Consider the following 15,287-nt stretch of genomic DNA (forward strand, 5'->3'; position numbering starts at 1 on the left):
TAAGGCTTTTCCTTTATGTGAGTAAAAAAAAGGGGGGCAATACAGCATTGTTTAAAATGTGAGCAATGGAATTCAAACAATGCCAGAAACCCCGATTCCTGGTTCCAAGAGGACCAGCAACCTGACAGGGAAGGGGCAGTTCTGAGATGTCAAGGCCCCAGGGCCAGTGAGGATGTTGAGGATGCAGAGCAGATTGCCTCTGGTGTAAGAATCTGGCCGCTCACTGGGCTGGGCAGAGAGCAGGTCAGGCCCTGGGCTCAAGCTGCTCTGTCAAGACTGGCCCTGCGGCTCACGTGCTGTCCTTGGGGGCCAAGGTGGTGGCTATGGGCTGCAGGTTGCTGAGGGTTCCATCCTGCAGGCTCAGCACCTGGGCGGCTTTCTCCTCCGGGAGGCTCGTTAGCTCCTGGGCCAGGGGCAGGGGCTGGTGGTGGCCACACTGGAAGTGCCACAGGCTCCCCAGCACAGCTCCCAAGAAGTAGGCAATGGACAGCACCAGCAAGTACACAAAGTAGACTAGGAACTGGAACAGAGAGAGGTCAGGTGGGGGTGGGGGGTGAGGGGCAGCCTGGGAGGTGAGGGGGCTTTCAAGAGTGGTAGGGAGGCAGAGGGGAGGGGGTGGGGAGCAGGGGAGGGAGGGGCAGTCGGGAGGGCAGCTCATGTGGATGTATATTCTTCCCTCTCTCCCTCCTCTTGCTCAGAGGCCACAGGAACACTGCAAGGGTGGGGTGGTGCCCAGGGGTCAGAGGCCAGCCTAGGAGCAGGTCCCACAGTATGCAAGGCCTGCCCTCTGCACTCCTCCCGCTGCACCAGGCACAGCCCTGGGGGGAGCTCCCACCACTTTTCACAGAACCCTGGCACTTCTGCTATCTCCATGTGGACTCTGTGATCTACCCCCAGGCACTTTGCTCATTTTGAGTGACCACACATGTGCACTTTGCTCCAAGGGCAGAGTTCCCACACTGCTGAGGGCTCATGGACATCCATGCATGTGGTGGAGCCCAGTCAAGGACAGGTAGCCTGAGACCTGGGTAGCCCCTACTCAGTGAGCCAGTGGGGCCCTGGTGACAGGCAAAACTGCAGTAGTGACACAGAGATGTACACCCAGCCCACAGAAATGTCCCTCCTGATTCTCATGACCACCAGGGGGACAGGAGGTCTGGGTGTTCTCAAAATATCTGTGGGCTAGACCAGGCTCAAGTCCCTCCCTGAGCCCCTTGTGACATTGGCACCCTTAGCCCTTATAGAAAAACTGCTCATTTCAAAAGTAAACCAAGAAGGGAACCATGGAGGACTTTGCTCCCAGGACGACGGAGTCACATGTTTCCCATATTCTTTCCCAGTATGACCGAAACACACAGAGTACACATAGGGAAGTGACTGAAAGTGGAAGTCAGCCCAGCTAGGGACCCCAGAGCCCGAGGCACAGCACGGTGGTATGTGATGGGTCTCAGGCTTTATTTCCTTTTTGCTGCAGGTATTTTAAAATCAAAGAAGCCAGCAACCCAGAAATGGCAACATACATAGAAAAAAGCCCCCACAAAGCTGCTCTCTCTACCAGAGGACCAAGACAGGGACAGCCCAGTAGGGCAGGAAGTGACAGACAGAATGGCCCTGCTCTGGCTAGACCCACCCTCGTTATCTAGGCTGTAAGGAGGCCCCTGCTCCATGGGGTGGTGTTCCTCAAAGTCCAGTGGGGAGCTGCAACGTTCACCCCACAAAGACAACATGGAAAGTCTGGACTGTCACTCCCATCCACTAATGGTAACAACGCCCAACCATGCCCCTGTGGACTCAGGACTTTCACCCCCACCCAGCAGTGGCAAGAACACCTCACCCCATATTCAACCTTCTGAAAGCTAAAGACCGAGAAAAAAATCTTGAATGCAGCCATTTTTAAAAAATGACACCTTAGGGGCAAAACAATTAGAATGATGGAATTTTTCATCACGAGCCCTCAAGACCACAAGGAAGTGTCACCTTTTTCACATCCTGGAAAAAACCATCAGCCAAGAAGCTTGTATCTTCAGGAATGAAAAGATGAGCCCGGCCGGCGTGGCTCAGTGGTTGAGCATTCACCTAGGACCCCGGAGATCGCGGTTGGATTCCCAGTCAGGGCCCAGGCCCAGGTTGTGGGCTCGGTCCCCAGTGGAGGGGATGCAGGAGGCAGCCGATCAATGACTCTCTCATCATCGATGTTTCTATCTCTTTCTCTCCCCCTTCCTCTCTCTGAAATCAATAAAGATATATTAAAATTCTCAGATGAAAAAAACTAAGTGAAAAAAACTTTGTCACAAGCAGACCTGCCCTAAAATATTGGCTAAAGGAGGTTCTCTTGACTGGAAGGGAACAAAGACAGAATCTTGATACAATAGGAAGAAGAGAGAATGCAGCAAGCGAAATCATGGGTGCAGACTGTGGTTGCCAGGGGCTGTGGAAGAGAGGGGGTGGGAGTCAGGTGGTGGGGCCATGAAAGAGCAGCCTGAGCATGCGGGATCCCGAAGGGGGGGGGGGGAAGGGGGGGGGAAGCTTCTGTTTCTTGAACTTACAAGGTCAGTATTCTGGTAGTGAGATTGCACTGGAGAACCGCAGGATGTGATTCGTGGGGAAACTGGAGATGAGGGACATGGATCTCTGTATTACCTCTTACAATGCAACTGAGTGAACAGTTATCCAAAACTAAAAAGCTTACTTTAAAAAACAAGCACACCCAGGCCAGCTCCAGGCCATCGGCCCATGTGCTCTGCCCCCTAAGCCTGAACAACTGCCACTCTCACCGCTCAGGATGAAGCGAAAGGGACACAAAGAGCAGTGAGTAGGAAAGGAGAACAGGGTCAGTTGGAAGGACTGTCTTCCTGGACTGCATCAGCATTTCTAATTATGAACAAACTGCCCCATTTCTAGAGTTACTTTTTAACTCAGAATGAATTAAATCAATGTCTTATTCTTGATCTGGCCCAACATAGAGCTGCCAAGTGGGAGAAGCTGGGACAAGGACAATTGAGAAAGGCCCAGCCTTTGGGGAAGACTCTCCAGGCCCTTCCCACCCAGCCATGGGCCCTTCAGAAGCCCCACTGCTAAGAAGGGACAGCTGGGTGCTCCCAGGAGAGGGAGGGGATCCTCCAGGTGCTAGAGTCCCTCCCAGGCCAGCTGAACAGCTGCCAGGCAAGGCTCCATGAAAAGGCCTGGAACCAAGGGTGCTGCCCCTGCAGAGGTGCCCCTTCTGAAGGGAGGCCCCCCCTAGACAGCAGGGAGCAGCATCAGCGAAGGAGACCCTTGACCTACCCATCCCTGGGCCTATGCCACGCATACAGCCCCTCTCACCACTCACAGCTGCACACGCACCTGTGGACCTAGGTCCAGCCCGACCATGGGGGGCTTTGCCAACCCTTTTCAGGGTAGACAGTGCACAGCGTTCAGCCTAGGGGGCTGGGAGATGGGCAGTGTGCCTGGAGGGCCCGGCAGAAGCAGGGCCGAAACCCAACTGCCTGTGTAGACATGAAGGGTGAGAAGCTCTGATGTTCTTCCCCTAAACGGCATTTCCAAAAAGCCCATTTCCAAACAGGAGGGTCTGTCCTGCCTGCATCTCCTTCCTGGCCAGCTATGGGGTCACGGAGGCAGTGCTGACCCAGCACCCTCAGACAGAGGGTCAGGACATCTCATGGAGCCCACCGAGCCCAACACACCTGCCATCCAGTGAGGCTCTGGCTCCGAGCAGGTGGAGGCTGCATCCCTGCAGGCCAGTTACTGAAAATCCCAGTTACAACCCTCCTGCTAGCCCGTCCTCTGGTTAATTCCAGCTTGCTCAGAGAGGTCCTGCCTTGGCTGAGGACACCAGGAGTCACAGGTGAGTGTTTTCCACCTCACAGCAGACACAGAGTCACAGATGGGAGTGCCCCCACCTTACAGAGGACAGGCATTCTCAAGCTCTTCTGAGAACCTGCCTAGGACTGGACAAAGGGAGGGGTACTAAAGAGAGGCCAGCATGCATGTCAACCCCACTGGCTCTACTTTCATCTGCTCTCTGTAAAGAAACAAATAGCTGTCATGTGAACCAGGGTCCTGGCCTAACGGCCTTGACATCACAGTCAGAGACCTGACATGAAAGTGGTAAGCTGTGACAGCGCAGAGAAACGGCCCACATCACACTTCCATCCTTCCTGTGACATCAGCCCATCATGGGGGATGCCCAGGGTCAGGAAGACCTCCAGAAATGACCTGCATCCAAACTCAACTAAGAGGCCCCGCAGTTCCAACTGGAGTTGGGGCAGCATTACAGCTCCAACCTGGGCCTTAGGAAGGAGGAGTACAGGCCAGCACAGCAGTTGCCACATCATGGCTTCCTGGCACCAGTCCTCTGATCCTTCCCTCCCTGCTCAGGGTCTCTCACTTCATGCTCTTGCTCTGACTCAGTAAGTCCAGTGTATCCAGCTGGAGATGCCCAAATCACCCTGTGTACGCCCCCTGCCCTCCGTAGATCTGTGGTCTGGGTCCCATGGAGGGCAGGATGCTGCTGGTTGGGTGAGGACCAGGAGGGCCTGGCCCAGACATACCTGAGAGTTCCCCTCCCCAAGGAAGTTAACCCAACACAGGGGCTCACCTGTGACTGGACTGCGAGGCCCAGGCCCCGCTTGTCAGAAACAATGAGGGTGATGATGGTCTTGAGAACAGTGGAGAAGAACGTGTTGATTCCGAAGACCAGGGCACAGAGCTCCTTAGAGAGAGAAGATGCGATCTGAAAACTTAAAGGGAAAGCAGGCCAGGATCAGCCTTGGCTGGGAGGGACAAGAAGTGCCCACAAGTACAAACGGGAAACCTGGGCCGCCACTGGCTGCCAGAAATAGCCATGTGGTCTGATGACTGTCTGCTAAAACCACTAGAGACCAGCACCTAGGCTGCCCACCGAATCCTCCCTCAATAACTCATAAAATGATTGCAAATCAGTGCCGAATGCAACCTCGGGAAAACATTTTAAAAGCTTCCTGGTAATCCTGGCCCAGGGTAACTCATTCACCACAGCATTCTCAGAAAATCATCCTCAGGAGAATGGGAGAGTGTCATGAAGAAAATTCCGGAATTAAAAAGTCTTTAATGATATTAAAGTCTTTAATGATTTCAAAGTCATTAAATGATTCAATAAACTAGAGAAAGAATAGTTAAACAAATAAGGAGAGAAGGAATTAATATGCTCAGAGCTCCCAATCCTCTGGAAAGAAATTGACATTTGAACGTCCTTCCAATTAAAATCCTCAAAGTGCCTTTAAAAATAATGACTAGACAAGAAATATTCTAAACTTCTGAAGAATTAACAAACAAAAATACCCAGCAAGCCTTTAAAGAGAATGACCGAGGCCAAGGGCCTTCTGCTGCACAGGGGTCTGAGGAGCAAGAAATACATGAAGCGCCAGAATGAGCGATCACGTGACAAAGGCTGCAGGTAAACTGAGAAAAGACCTTGTCAATCGAAGGTCTGACAGATGAACTCCTGGGAACCGGGAGCTGGGCCAGGTCCCGCCGGCACAGCGAATGCCATGCCATCCGCACACCGCGCCATTTGCATGCGTTTCACACCGCACACCATGAGCTCCATAAGTAGGATTAAAGGCAAAGCATAGCATACCTGTCACATATGGTAGATGCAAGTGTACTCCAGGTAAATAAGGAAAAAAAAAGTCCCAGCAGAAGGAGTCCACAGATACGAAGTGGCAGCTAACAGCAGGGAGGAGCCAGCCCTGCCGCACTAAGAAAATGCAAGCTGGCCTCAGGTCACAGGAGAGCGGCTTGCCGGGCAGACATCTGCAGTATCCACCAACACCCCCTCACTAAAGTACATGCCCTTTGACCTGGCCAGTACCTTTCTAGGAACATCTGAGACCACTATCAGAATTTGGAAAGAAAAATGCAGGTTGAGAGGATATTGATTTCAGTGTTGCCTGTCACAGAAAAAATACTGAAGACGGCTTCCCATCAGTTGGGGATTAGCTATGCAGCATGTCACTTGTCACCAAGAGGACCAATTACACCTGTATTTTGGACAGCTAAATGAGAAGGGTGTCTTCTGCCAGGAGTGTGGTCAGGGTGTCTGACAGCACTTGGCCCTCAGGAACAGGACAGGGACACTGGGTCTGATTCAGGCTCTCAGAGCCCAGGGCAGGAGCAGGCCCAAAGTGGATAGGGCAGTGTGGGTGCTGGGCACTTCTGTGAGATGGCACAGGGGAGTCACGCCCCCACTCCATGGAGGGGGGACTGCAGTGGGTCAGGAGACTGAGGATACTGTCTGAGTTCAAGACAACGTGGGAACAGATGTTCTGACATGGGTGTGACTAGAAGGAGGACAGGACTGGAGGTGCCCTACTTTGGGGGCTAGAGGGGCACTACAGTGACAGACACACCCACTAGGTGCAGGAGGCACAGGGAGGCAGTCTCCTGTGTGCCTGTGTGGTGTAAGCGAGCGGCTTTGTGAAAGGTTAGTTCAAAGGAGCACAGAGGGTCAGAGAAGCAAGCAGAACATGGGCAGGGGAAGGTTCTGGAAGTATAGGGGAGCTGGTGGGCAGGATGTTCCTGGGCAGGTACAGGAGGGTCCCCCGGGTTATGAGGAACATGAGGGCATCAGGAGAGCCCTGGACAGAAGGTAAGCTGGAACACCTGGTCAGTCCTTGGCCAGGAACCACTGTTCCTCACCGTGGGAACAAGAGGGTAAAAAAGGCCATGGGGCTACCCAAGAAGCATTTGAGGCCTGGGAGATGGAGTAGGGAGGCTGGGAGGAAAAGCTTCACGAGGACCAGTCCCTGTGGACACCAAGTGGCCTTGGAGGGAGGAGCAGAGAATATGCCACACAGGAGGGCTCCTTGCTGAGTCTCAGGGTCATGGCAGGCAGCTAGGACAGGCGTGCTATGGACAAGAGGACAACTGGGCCCCTGGCTCCTCCCACCACCAAACCTGTTTCACACTGCTCAGCACATACCCCTTCTACTCCCCACAGAACATTCTAGAAGGGAGGCCTCTTAATAACACAGATGGCCCATCAGTACCCACCCTGAAGGAGGAAGGTGCATGGCCCTCCAGTGGCCTCCTGTCCACCAGGGCCTGGGCCCTGGCCTTTTAGTGGCTGCCTGGGCCAGCGGTCTCTCATCTATCCCACACAGTCCAACTCACGTGGCAATGGGCACCAGGAACTGGTGTAAACCGCGGAAGAGCACGAAGGCCACATAGCACAGCCAGATGCTGCTCGTCTTATACATGAGGAAGACCAGCCCAGCCTGCATCGCCGTCACGCCTCCGATGACCAGCTTCGCCCACAGGGCCCAGTGGATCTTCACAAAGCCCGCAGCAAAGGAGGTGAAGGCACCTGGGGAGACAGGACAGTCACTGCCATCCTCCTGGGGTGGACAGGACAGGCAGGGCAGGCAGGGCAGGCGGGGCCGCTGGGCATACCGAGCAGAGTGGAGGCGGCATCTACCCCACCGTTGTAGACCCTGGTGGTGTCTTTGGTGGAGTCGACCACGTTCCACAGGATGTGCACGTAGAAGACGATCAGGTAGTAGCCTGCCGAGTTAAAGATCCACCAGAGACACCAGAGGCGCAGCTGTGGCAGCCGCAGGTTGTCCCCTACCTCCCGGAGCATGCGCACAAGGATCCAGTCCGAGCAGCCCGACAGCAGCGTCTGGCTGCGCTTCTTGTCCTTGGGCCGGCCGGGGCCGGGGTGCATCTGGTCCAGCTCCGAGGGCGAGGCCCCGCCGTGTGCAGGCTCGCTGCGGTTGAAAAAGAGGCTGCGCTTGGGGCGCTTCAGGAACATCGTGAGGACCAGGCTGAAGGTGAGGAAGGCCAGCGAGATGTAGTTGAGCGTGGTGAAGGAGACCATGCCCACGGTGACGAGCAGCTGGCCCAGCACGGAGCTGGTGAAGACGCCCAGCAGCACCGCGGCCCTCGAGTAGCTGGCCATGCGCTGGTAGTGCGTGGGGCGCACGAGGGAGAAGATGTAGGAGGAGTAGGCTATGCGGGCGGCCATGGTGAGGCTGTAGAAGAACTCCATGAACTGCATGTGCAGCACGGAGCAGCCAAACAGCAGCAGCAGCCACACACAGATATAGCTCAGGCTCTGCAGGAGCAGCACCGGCTTGTAACGCAGGTAGTCTGTCAGCATGAAGATGGGTATCAGCACCGCCAGGTAAGAGTAGGACAGCACCGGCGTGATCTCATTGGTGACCTGTGCGACAGCAGGTTCGTCACTCCACGCAGCTCGGCAACACAGCCACTGAGGCCCTTTGGTAGCCCCCCACCAGAACCACACCATAAGCATAACTGTCTAACACCAGCACAGGTGGCCCTCGGCCCCGAGAGGCCTACAGGCTCCGAGGCCCCACTTTACAGATGGAAACCAAGGGCTGGAGTAGAGCCCCAGTCAGCACGCAGGGCCCGGTGGGAGGCTGGTTGGACCCATTCACTTCAGCTGGTTTACCCACAGCCCTGGCATCTGCCCACCCAAATGTGCTGCTGACAAGCCAGCTGGAGCAGCGCATCCAAGTCCGTTGCGCTGGACACACACACTGACAAGCCTCCAGGAGCTCAGAGGGAGGCTGTCAGGAGACTCTGATCAAAGCTCCCTGCCTGGCAGCCTCCTGAACCCACATGCCCATGGGAAGCCAAGGCTGACCCCCAAGGCTGTGGTCCCCAAAACACTTGAGCAATGAAGGCCCCCTAGGACATTCCTGGATATTAGTGGTGCAAGTCAGTACCCTGGGGGAAGCTGAATAACTTGTGCTTGGTCATTGAGAGTCATCACAGCCCAGCTACAGGGATGTAGATGTGTTTATGGAAAATTCTGGGAACATCAAACAGTCCCTCCTGATGAGACCTATTGGCAGAAGACTTGCTCAGCCTGGGGTAGCAGCTTGCTGTCAGAACCCAAGGGTGGGGTGGGGTCAGAGAAGAGGACCTGCTGGTCTTTCCCCTCTTCTCTCCCCTCACCCCCTCTCCTGCAGAGGACATCGTTCACCAAGGGGCCATGGGCCTGGGAGAGCACAAAGTCCCTGGGGCAGATGGTGTCTGTCAAGAGACCCAGAACCAGCAAGAAGTCAGCCTCCTACTGGCCTGAGCCCAGTGTCTCCCAGATGCATTCCCAGCAAATTAGTGTTTGGACAACCTGGGACAGGCAGGGCTCAGGCACTGTGCCCAGATATGAATCCAGAGGGCTTGAGGGCAGTGGCTTCTCTGAAACAGGGGGGCTAGGCTGGAGCCCCAAGGCAGCCAGGACAAGCTGGGGGTGGAAGCCAGGGCTGTGTGGCTGGCAGGAGAGACAGGGCACCAGGATAGGGGATGGTGGATTCTGAGGACTAGTGGGATGGTGGGGGCAGGGCCAGGCCACAGGTAAACTGAAATCCAAGAGGGGAGGCATCAAAAGCCGATACCTGTCAGCACCTGGATACAGGAGCTGAGTCCCCCTGACCAGAGGGCAGGGACAGGGCAGGGACCCAGTTGAGGACTCTGAGTGATGGGAGTATTGGCCATGAGTCAGGAAAAACTGCCCTATGAATGGTTTTTGCAGGGGGTCCCCTTGAGAGCGGGGCTATAGGACTTGACCCTGACAGCTCAGATACTGAGGAACTGAAGGCTGCGTACATCAGGGAGGGGAGGGCATGTAAGGCAATGCTTACAGCATAGCGAGAGAAAACCTAGCTGCACAAACACTGGAAGCTAAAGCATAAAAGGACACCATAAGCACAGGAAAGGCACCAGCCATCAGGTAAAAAGATGTGACCTACAAGAAAGGGCTGAGGATCCTCCAAGGCAGAAGCAGACAGCCCATAGGAAAGGGAGGGAGGCACGGCACAGGGACAGCCATGAAATACTCCATAGCAATTGAATCAAAGCTAGCAGCCATCAACAGGGGCAAGGGGGAAACTGGAAGCTGTAGCCACGGGCAGAGGGAGCAGGTATCAGTGCCCAGGAAACTGCAGCATTGTGCCTCAAGGGTGACAAACTGAGAGCAGAGGCACTGGGCAGCTCTGTGGTTTAATCCCCAGGGTGCGCCTTTGGTGAGACAGTCTCTGACGCATGTGGGTAACTCTCCCAAGCCAGGCCCAGCAGGCCTGGCTCACATGTACTTCCCAGACAAGAGCCTGTCGCCCCTCTGATGACATACAAGCTTGGTGGAATAGCTTAATTTCTGAAATCTACTATATAATCGGTTAATATGCAAACTGAGAGGGCAGGTGAATGGGACATATAATTTTTTGCTACAGAGATTTTTCCTGTTCTATTAATAGAGCTTTGTATACATGATCCCTGTAATCACAGCAGGCGATGGCTCCCTCTTTAAGATCTGATCAATGTTCTAAGGAAGGCGGGCCCTCCGGATGACCAGTGAGTGAGGGACTGGTTACTCAGAGGAGTCCCAGAGGGTCTGGGGGGTACAGGAGACAGCCCCACAGGCCCCAGCCCTACTACCCAGCCTCACCTGGGAAGTAACCAGCTCCAGGAGTCAGCACTGGCCATGGGATTAGACACAGTGACAGACAGGCAGGGCTCTGAGTTCATGTGAGCTAGCATGTGTCCATTTCCATCTTTCCAAGGTGGCTACTTAGAGGGGATAGGCCTCATTTTCACATGAAAATGTGAAAGGGGTAAGGGTAGAGTTCCAGGCCAGGGAGAGGAAGGGGTTTTTTGAAAAAATCAAGGGCACAGTGGGACCCAGGAGGGTCCAGCTACGGTGACATGGGTGCAGAGGCCAGTGGCCACATGGAAAGGGCAGAGGAGGCTGAGGGAACGGAGGTGAGCAGCCTGGGACCAGCTCTTACCGGCACCAGCTCCGGGGGTCCTCAAGTGGACGAGGGGGTGGTGAGCAGAGCTCAGAAGGGCACCTTGACTATGTGCTTCATCAACCAACAGCCTCTGAGTTTCTTTGTTTTATTTTATGGAGAAGGAAATAGCAAAGGCTGGAGAAGGAAAGCTGGTCCCATATGGTAACAACTAGCCTTATGGGGATCCTTAAATGTTAACTAAAAGTAAGTGCAATTTAAAATCCAGTTTCCCAAACACACCACTCATGTCAAGTGCTCACAGCAGGTGGCTGTGGCTGCTGGGCTGGGCACAAGTCCATCCCCAGGAGAGGTCTCAGGGACAGCCTGCTCTCGCTGTCCCACTGGCCTCTGGGAGGACTCCATGCACAAGACTGGGCAGATGGGGTTTGGAGATAAAGCCCAGAGCAGGTAGGGAGGCAAAGGGAGAAGCAGGAGCCAGAGAGGAGTACAATCTGAAGGGAAGGCGCCACAGGGGACAGACAGAGCTCCAGACCAACATGAGCTGAGGGAGGCTGGTCTCGCCCAGGGGCACTTTGGGTGGCACCTCAATTTGGTCAGGAGTGACGGCACCATTCCTATGTCCACCAAGTGCCCTTTATAGCTAGATAGGCAGATAGTCATGTCTAGTTATCTGAATACAGAGTTATCTGCTGTTTATTTTTATTGCTACTTCTCTATATGCTACATGATAGTTTTCCATTAAGGCACTCAGACAAACTTCACTTTGAAGTGAGAGTCAAAAAGAGAGCTACCATGAAAACTGTCAGGCCAAGAAGGGTGCCCAGGCCAAGCAGACACCGTGAGAATGAGTAAGTGGCCACCTGTTCCGTGGCTCCGGAGGCGTGAGGAAGCCTTGGGGGTGTAGGGGGGTGCTGAGCTGAGATAGTTGGGACAGCTCTGTGCCCCTTACTGCCCAACCGGTTCTGGGAAGGTGACTATAGAGGGTCTGCATTTGGGGAGAAATCTCCTCCAATCCCCAAGCAGTGGACACAAAAAGTTCTCAAGATGTAGGACCTGGTGCACTGGAAAAGCCACCAGGTTCTGGGCACTTGTTCCCCGTGGGCTCGGCCAGCATGCTGCTCAGAGACCATCTAAGCAGGAAGTGTCTCCACACTCTTCCCTGGATGAGGCCCCGGAAAACCAGGTGACCACAGAGACCCCTAGGTGCCACCAAGGGCAGACAGAGACCTCTCACCAGATCTCTGATTACTCTGTGAAGGCCTAAAGCCTCAGCAAAGGCAACTGTGGTCAGATGACTGAGATTCCTTTGCCATCTAAGCCCCAGTGCTTATTTCCTGACTCAGGGAAAATGAGGTGGGGGGAGGGTAGTGAAACACTTCAAGAAGCTGGGCCTGGTGGGTTTGTGGGGCCACAAGGAAAGGCAGGGCATAGGCAAGGGGCAGCTTCCAGAATTACAGACAATTTCAAAGGGAAGGGGCGATGGGGGCAACAGTGGCCTGGGAGTTACAGGGTCCTGGGAGAGCCCCCTCCCAACCATTTCAAGGGGCCAATGAAACAATCAGCCAGGCAGGGGAGCTTGAACTTAGTCCCCTCCCCCAGCACCCAGGAAAGAGCACACAGGCCATGCTTTTCCAGTCCCGCTGGAGCTTGCACGAACAGCTGGGAGGGTCTTGGCCCCTTCAATGGAGAAGGCAGCCCCAGGTCACAGGGTGTTCCACAGGCAGAGTGACCCACCTCGGGGTATATATATCACCAGGGACTCCATTCCAGCTCCAGGGCACCTCTCAGTTCAACCCCCTCCCCCAGGTCACATGACAGAATTCTGTACTCCAATGAGTAAAATTAAATCCACTGACCACCACTGCTATAGACACCCAACTCACAAGTTTAAAACACCCTGGAGGTGTTGGTCACCTTTGCCCAACACAGATAACTGTAGTATTTGGGGCTATTAAATCCACCAAGGCACCCTCTGAAAGAGCAATTAGCAATGCCAACGCGAGAGGGCAAAAGGCAGAGGGATGCAGTGCAACAGAGACGGTAGGCTGACTGCACCCTTGGGGCGTGGGTGCAAGGCTCCCAGACAGACCTACAGAGAGAGGCAATTCTGCTGGGCCAGAGGTTCCTGGTTCTGCAGATTCAATCTGGGTTGCAGGGGGCCTTCCAGTTTCCTTAGGGGCAAGGGGCACCTGGTCACTTCTTGGCACAGTGCCCAAAACGCAGCTTCATGAACTTTATTCCTCCTGCACTTTGGGCAGCCTGGAAAATAGCTTCCTTTAGATGCATGCTGGATTTCTGAACCGGCTCACATTCTAACCTGAATCCTGAGACCAGCAGGCTGGGGCCGGCACCCTGCTGCATGACCACACAGTGTGCACCTGGGCTACTAGGCTGGCTTTTCTCCAGGGCAAGCCTCAGAGCTCCAGGCGCAAAAGAACAATCGAGGGTGGGGGCAGGGCCCTGGCGGGAGATGGCTAGAACAGGCTCCGCCCCAGGTCAGAGTGGTGCGCGCAACAGGCCGAGCTGTAACCCAACACAGCTCGTCCTCAGTCGCAAGGAGGAACCCTGAGCCCGGGGAGCCAGCGGAGGCTCGGGCGGCGCTCACAGCACCAACCAACCGGACCCGGTGGGGAGGTGACCGGAGGTAAGCCCACCGCGCCACAGGGGTTCAGAGCGTCTGCGCTGCGAGCACCCGGCAGACGTGCGGCAGCAGGCGGGGGGCGGGCTAACACAGGGCCCCCACGCGGGCAGCGGCAGAGGTGGGTGCAGCGCGTGGGGCCCACAGTCACAGCTGGAGGGGACGCGTCCGGGTCACCGTGCGCCCAGGGCGCCCTGCACACAGGCCCTGGCCTGCGCCCCCTGCATTCACCTCTGAGACCCCCCACGCCCCCAGCTGCATTAACTTCAAGGACCCCCAGGCACCCGCAGCCCCGACCCGCGCCTCACTAGGATCCCCGCGTCTCCGGCCTGCATCCCTCTGCTTTCACCCGGGAAAACCGCATCGCGTGCCACCTACTTTTACCCTGCACTGCAGGCCTGCATCCTGTGCATTCATCCCTGCATTCACCCCTGAGACAGGGGACCGTGCCCCTGGCCAATCCCTGACCCGCGTCCCTACATCTCGGGCCCCGCTGGTCGCTGATCGATTACCTGGGCCCTCGGCAGCAGGGCCGGGGATCCCGATCTGATCAACAAGGTGCTCAGGCGGGAAGGGAGTGGGGGAGAGCGTCTGCAGCGCCCAAATGCCCCGCGGCGGGCGGTGGCGCTGCTGGGAAATAAGCCGGCCCTGCACACTTGGCCTCGCCCTCTCCCTCCCTCCCTCCCCCCTGCCCAAGTTAGGGATCCAGGACCTAGAGCAGTTAAGTAGCTGGGCCACACAAGCATGCCATGCTTGTCTCCGGTCCCAGTTCCCACCTGGCCTGCCCCTGTCACCTCCCCGGGCCACATGGTACCCTCCTGGAGCAGGCCTGAGCTCCCAATGGGGGGCCCGGCCTTGCCACGGGCTGCAGCCCCCACTGGAACTCCGCTTCCCTAGACCCCTCTGGGAGTCTGCTGGATCACCCCCACCTCATCCCCCTGCAAGAAGATAGTAAGAAGCTAGGAAAATCCGTGGGCAAGTGGAATGGGGAAACTGAAACAAGAAAATCAAACAAGACCAAACAGTTGGGGCAGCTTGTGGCTGCAAGACCTTATCTTCTCTAACCAAGGATGCTTGAAAACATCCCTAACAAGAGAATACATAGCTTAAATGACCCTGGCCTGGGAAAATAGAGAACAAAGACCCAATTAATGCCATTTGTGCCAGCTCAACTCAAGGACAGATGAAGTTGGGGAACAGATAACAAAAACCCCATTAAAGCCAGCCAGACTTAAGATAAAAGTAAAACAGACCAAAGAATTATTCAAGACTCCCTTATACACTCAGTTTAATGCATCAGCATATTTAAAAATGCACCTGGAAAGCTGATGAATATTCTACTGAAACCCTCCCCTAAGATTCTTGCCTGTAGAGGAAAAAAAAATGGATAAAAAGCCCTCAGGACAAAGACTCAATGCAGGCTCTCTCTAGAGCATGTCCATGCCCCTTCCTGGGCATGAACTCTTTATTTCTTCTTAATTTCTAAGGGTCCCCATGAGACTTGCAGCCCGGGGAGCGGTGGGCAGCATCAGCTCGACCTGGGCTTATCCCCTGATCCTGTCTCCAAGACCCCATTTTCTCTGATTCCCAGTGAGCTAAAGCAGCTCCGCCTAGGCTCACTTCTATCACTGTGACCTTCACTTCCCGGTGAGCTAACAGGAGCCCCGCCTAGGCTCTTTGTTGTTTCTTCTACCCTAATTTGCTTTATTTATTTCTTTGTCCCCAGCATTAATAAATATATTCTCAAACCCATCTGGACTTGCGTTGCGAAATCTTTCCTATATGAAGTCAAGGACCCACACACTACAGGCCTGCTTGAGGCAGACCTGCTCCAGGCAGACCCTGTCCGGTAATGCCCCCCACCTGGGCTTCAGCCTCCACTGGACCACCCC

The 15,287-nt window shown here is 55.1% G+C and overlaps 2 protein-coding genes across 8 annotated transcripts in view; one reads left to right on the forward strand and one right to left on the reverse strand.

Annotated features, from left to right (window-relative positions):
• LOC308558045 (reduced folate transporter-like) lies at positions 1 to 14,000 on the reverse strand. Of its 2 annotated transcripts, none has more exons than XM_081139112.1 (5): positions 13,908 to 14,000; positions 7,432 to 8,203; positions 7,153 to 7,345; positions 4,598 to 4,739; positions 1 to 520 (listed from the first exon to the last, which is right to left on the reverse strand). In XM_081139112.1, exons 2-5 carry the CDS (start codon positions 8,138 to 8,140, stop codon positions 290 to 292), a joined length of 1,275 nt encoding a protein of 424 aa, XP_080995238.1. In that variant the 5' UTR covers positions 8,141 to 8,203; positions 13,908 to 14,000; the 3' UTR covers positions 1 to 289. The 2 variants fall into 2 exon arrangements, with proteins under 2 accessions (XP_080995238.1, XP_080995239.1); XM_081139113.1 differs by lacking the exon at positions 1 to 520 and adding an exon at positions 1,438 to 2,076.
• Positions 13,057 to 15,287, forward strand: part of LOC308558043 (collagen alpha-1(XVIII) chain-like) — a 24,537-nt gene continuing 22,306 nt past the window's right edge. For 5 of the 6 annotated variants that reach the window (XM_081139106.1, XM_081139107.1, XM_081139109.1 and 2 more), the window contains exon 1: positions 13,256 to 13,401. The gene's annotated coding sequence lies outside the window, so the exon portion shown is untranslated. Of the gene's footprint in view, positions 13,402 to 15,287 lie in introns of all 6 variants that reach the window. The other variant, XM_081139110.1, reaches the window with a different exon arrangement.

The sequence above is a fragment of the Miniopterus schreibersii genome (assembly GCF_964146895.1).
Source record: "Miniopterus schreibersii genome assembly, chromosome: 5".
NCBI classification, from domain to species: Eukaryota; Metazoa; Chordata; class Mammalia; order Chiroptera; family Miniopteridae; genus Miniopterus; species Miniopterus schreibersii.

What these genes read in the sequence shown, in the direction of transcription:
- LOC308558045 (XM_081139112.1), bottom strand. Translation starts at nt 8,140, where the DNA reads ATGCTGACAGACTACCTGCGTTACAAGCCGGTGCTGCTCCTGCAGAGC. An exon ending in TGCCGCCTCCACTCTGCTCG is followed by an intron (nt 7,346 to 7,431) that starts GTATGCCCAGCG and finishes CTGTCTCCCCAG; the next exon opens with GTGCCTTCACCTCCTTTGCT. An exon ending in GCCTCGCAGTCCAGTCACAG is followed by an intron (nt 521 to 4,597) that starts GTGAGCCCCTGT and finishes TCTCTGTTCCAG; the next exon opens with TTCCTAGTCTACTTTGTGTA.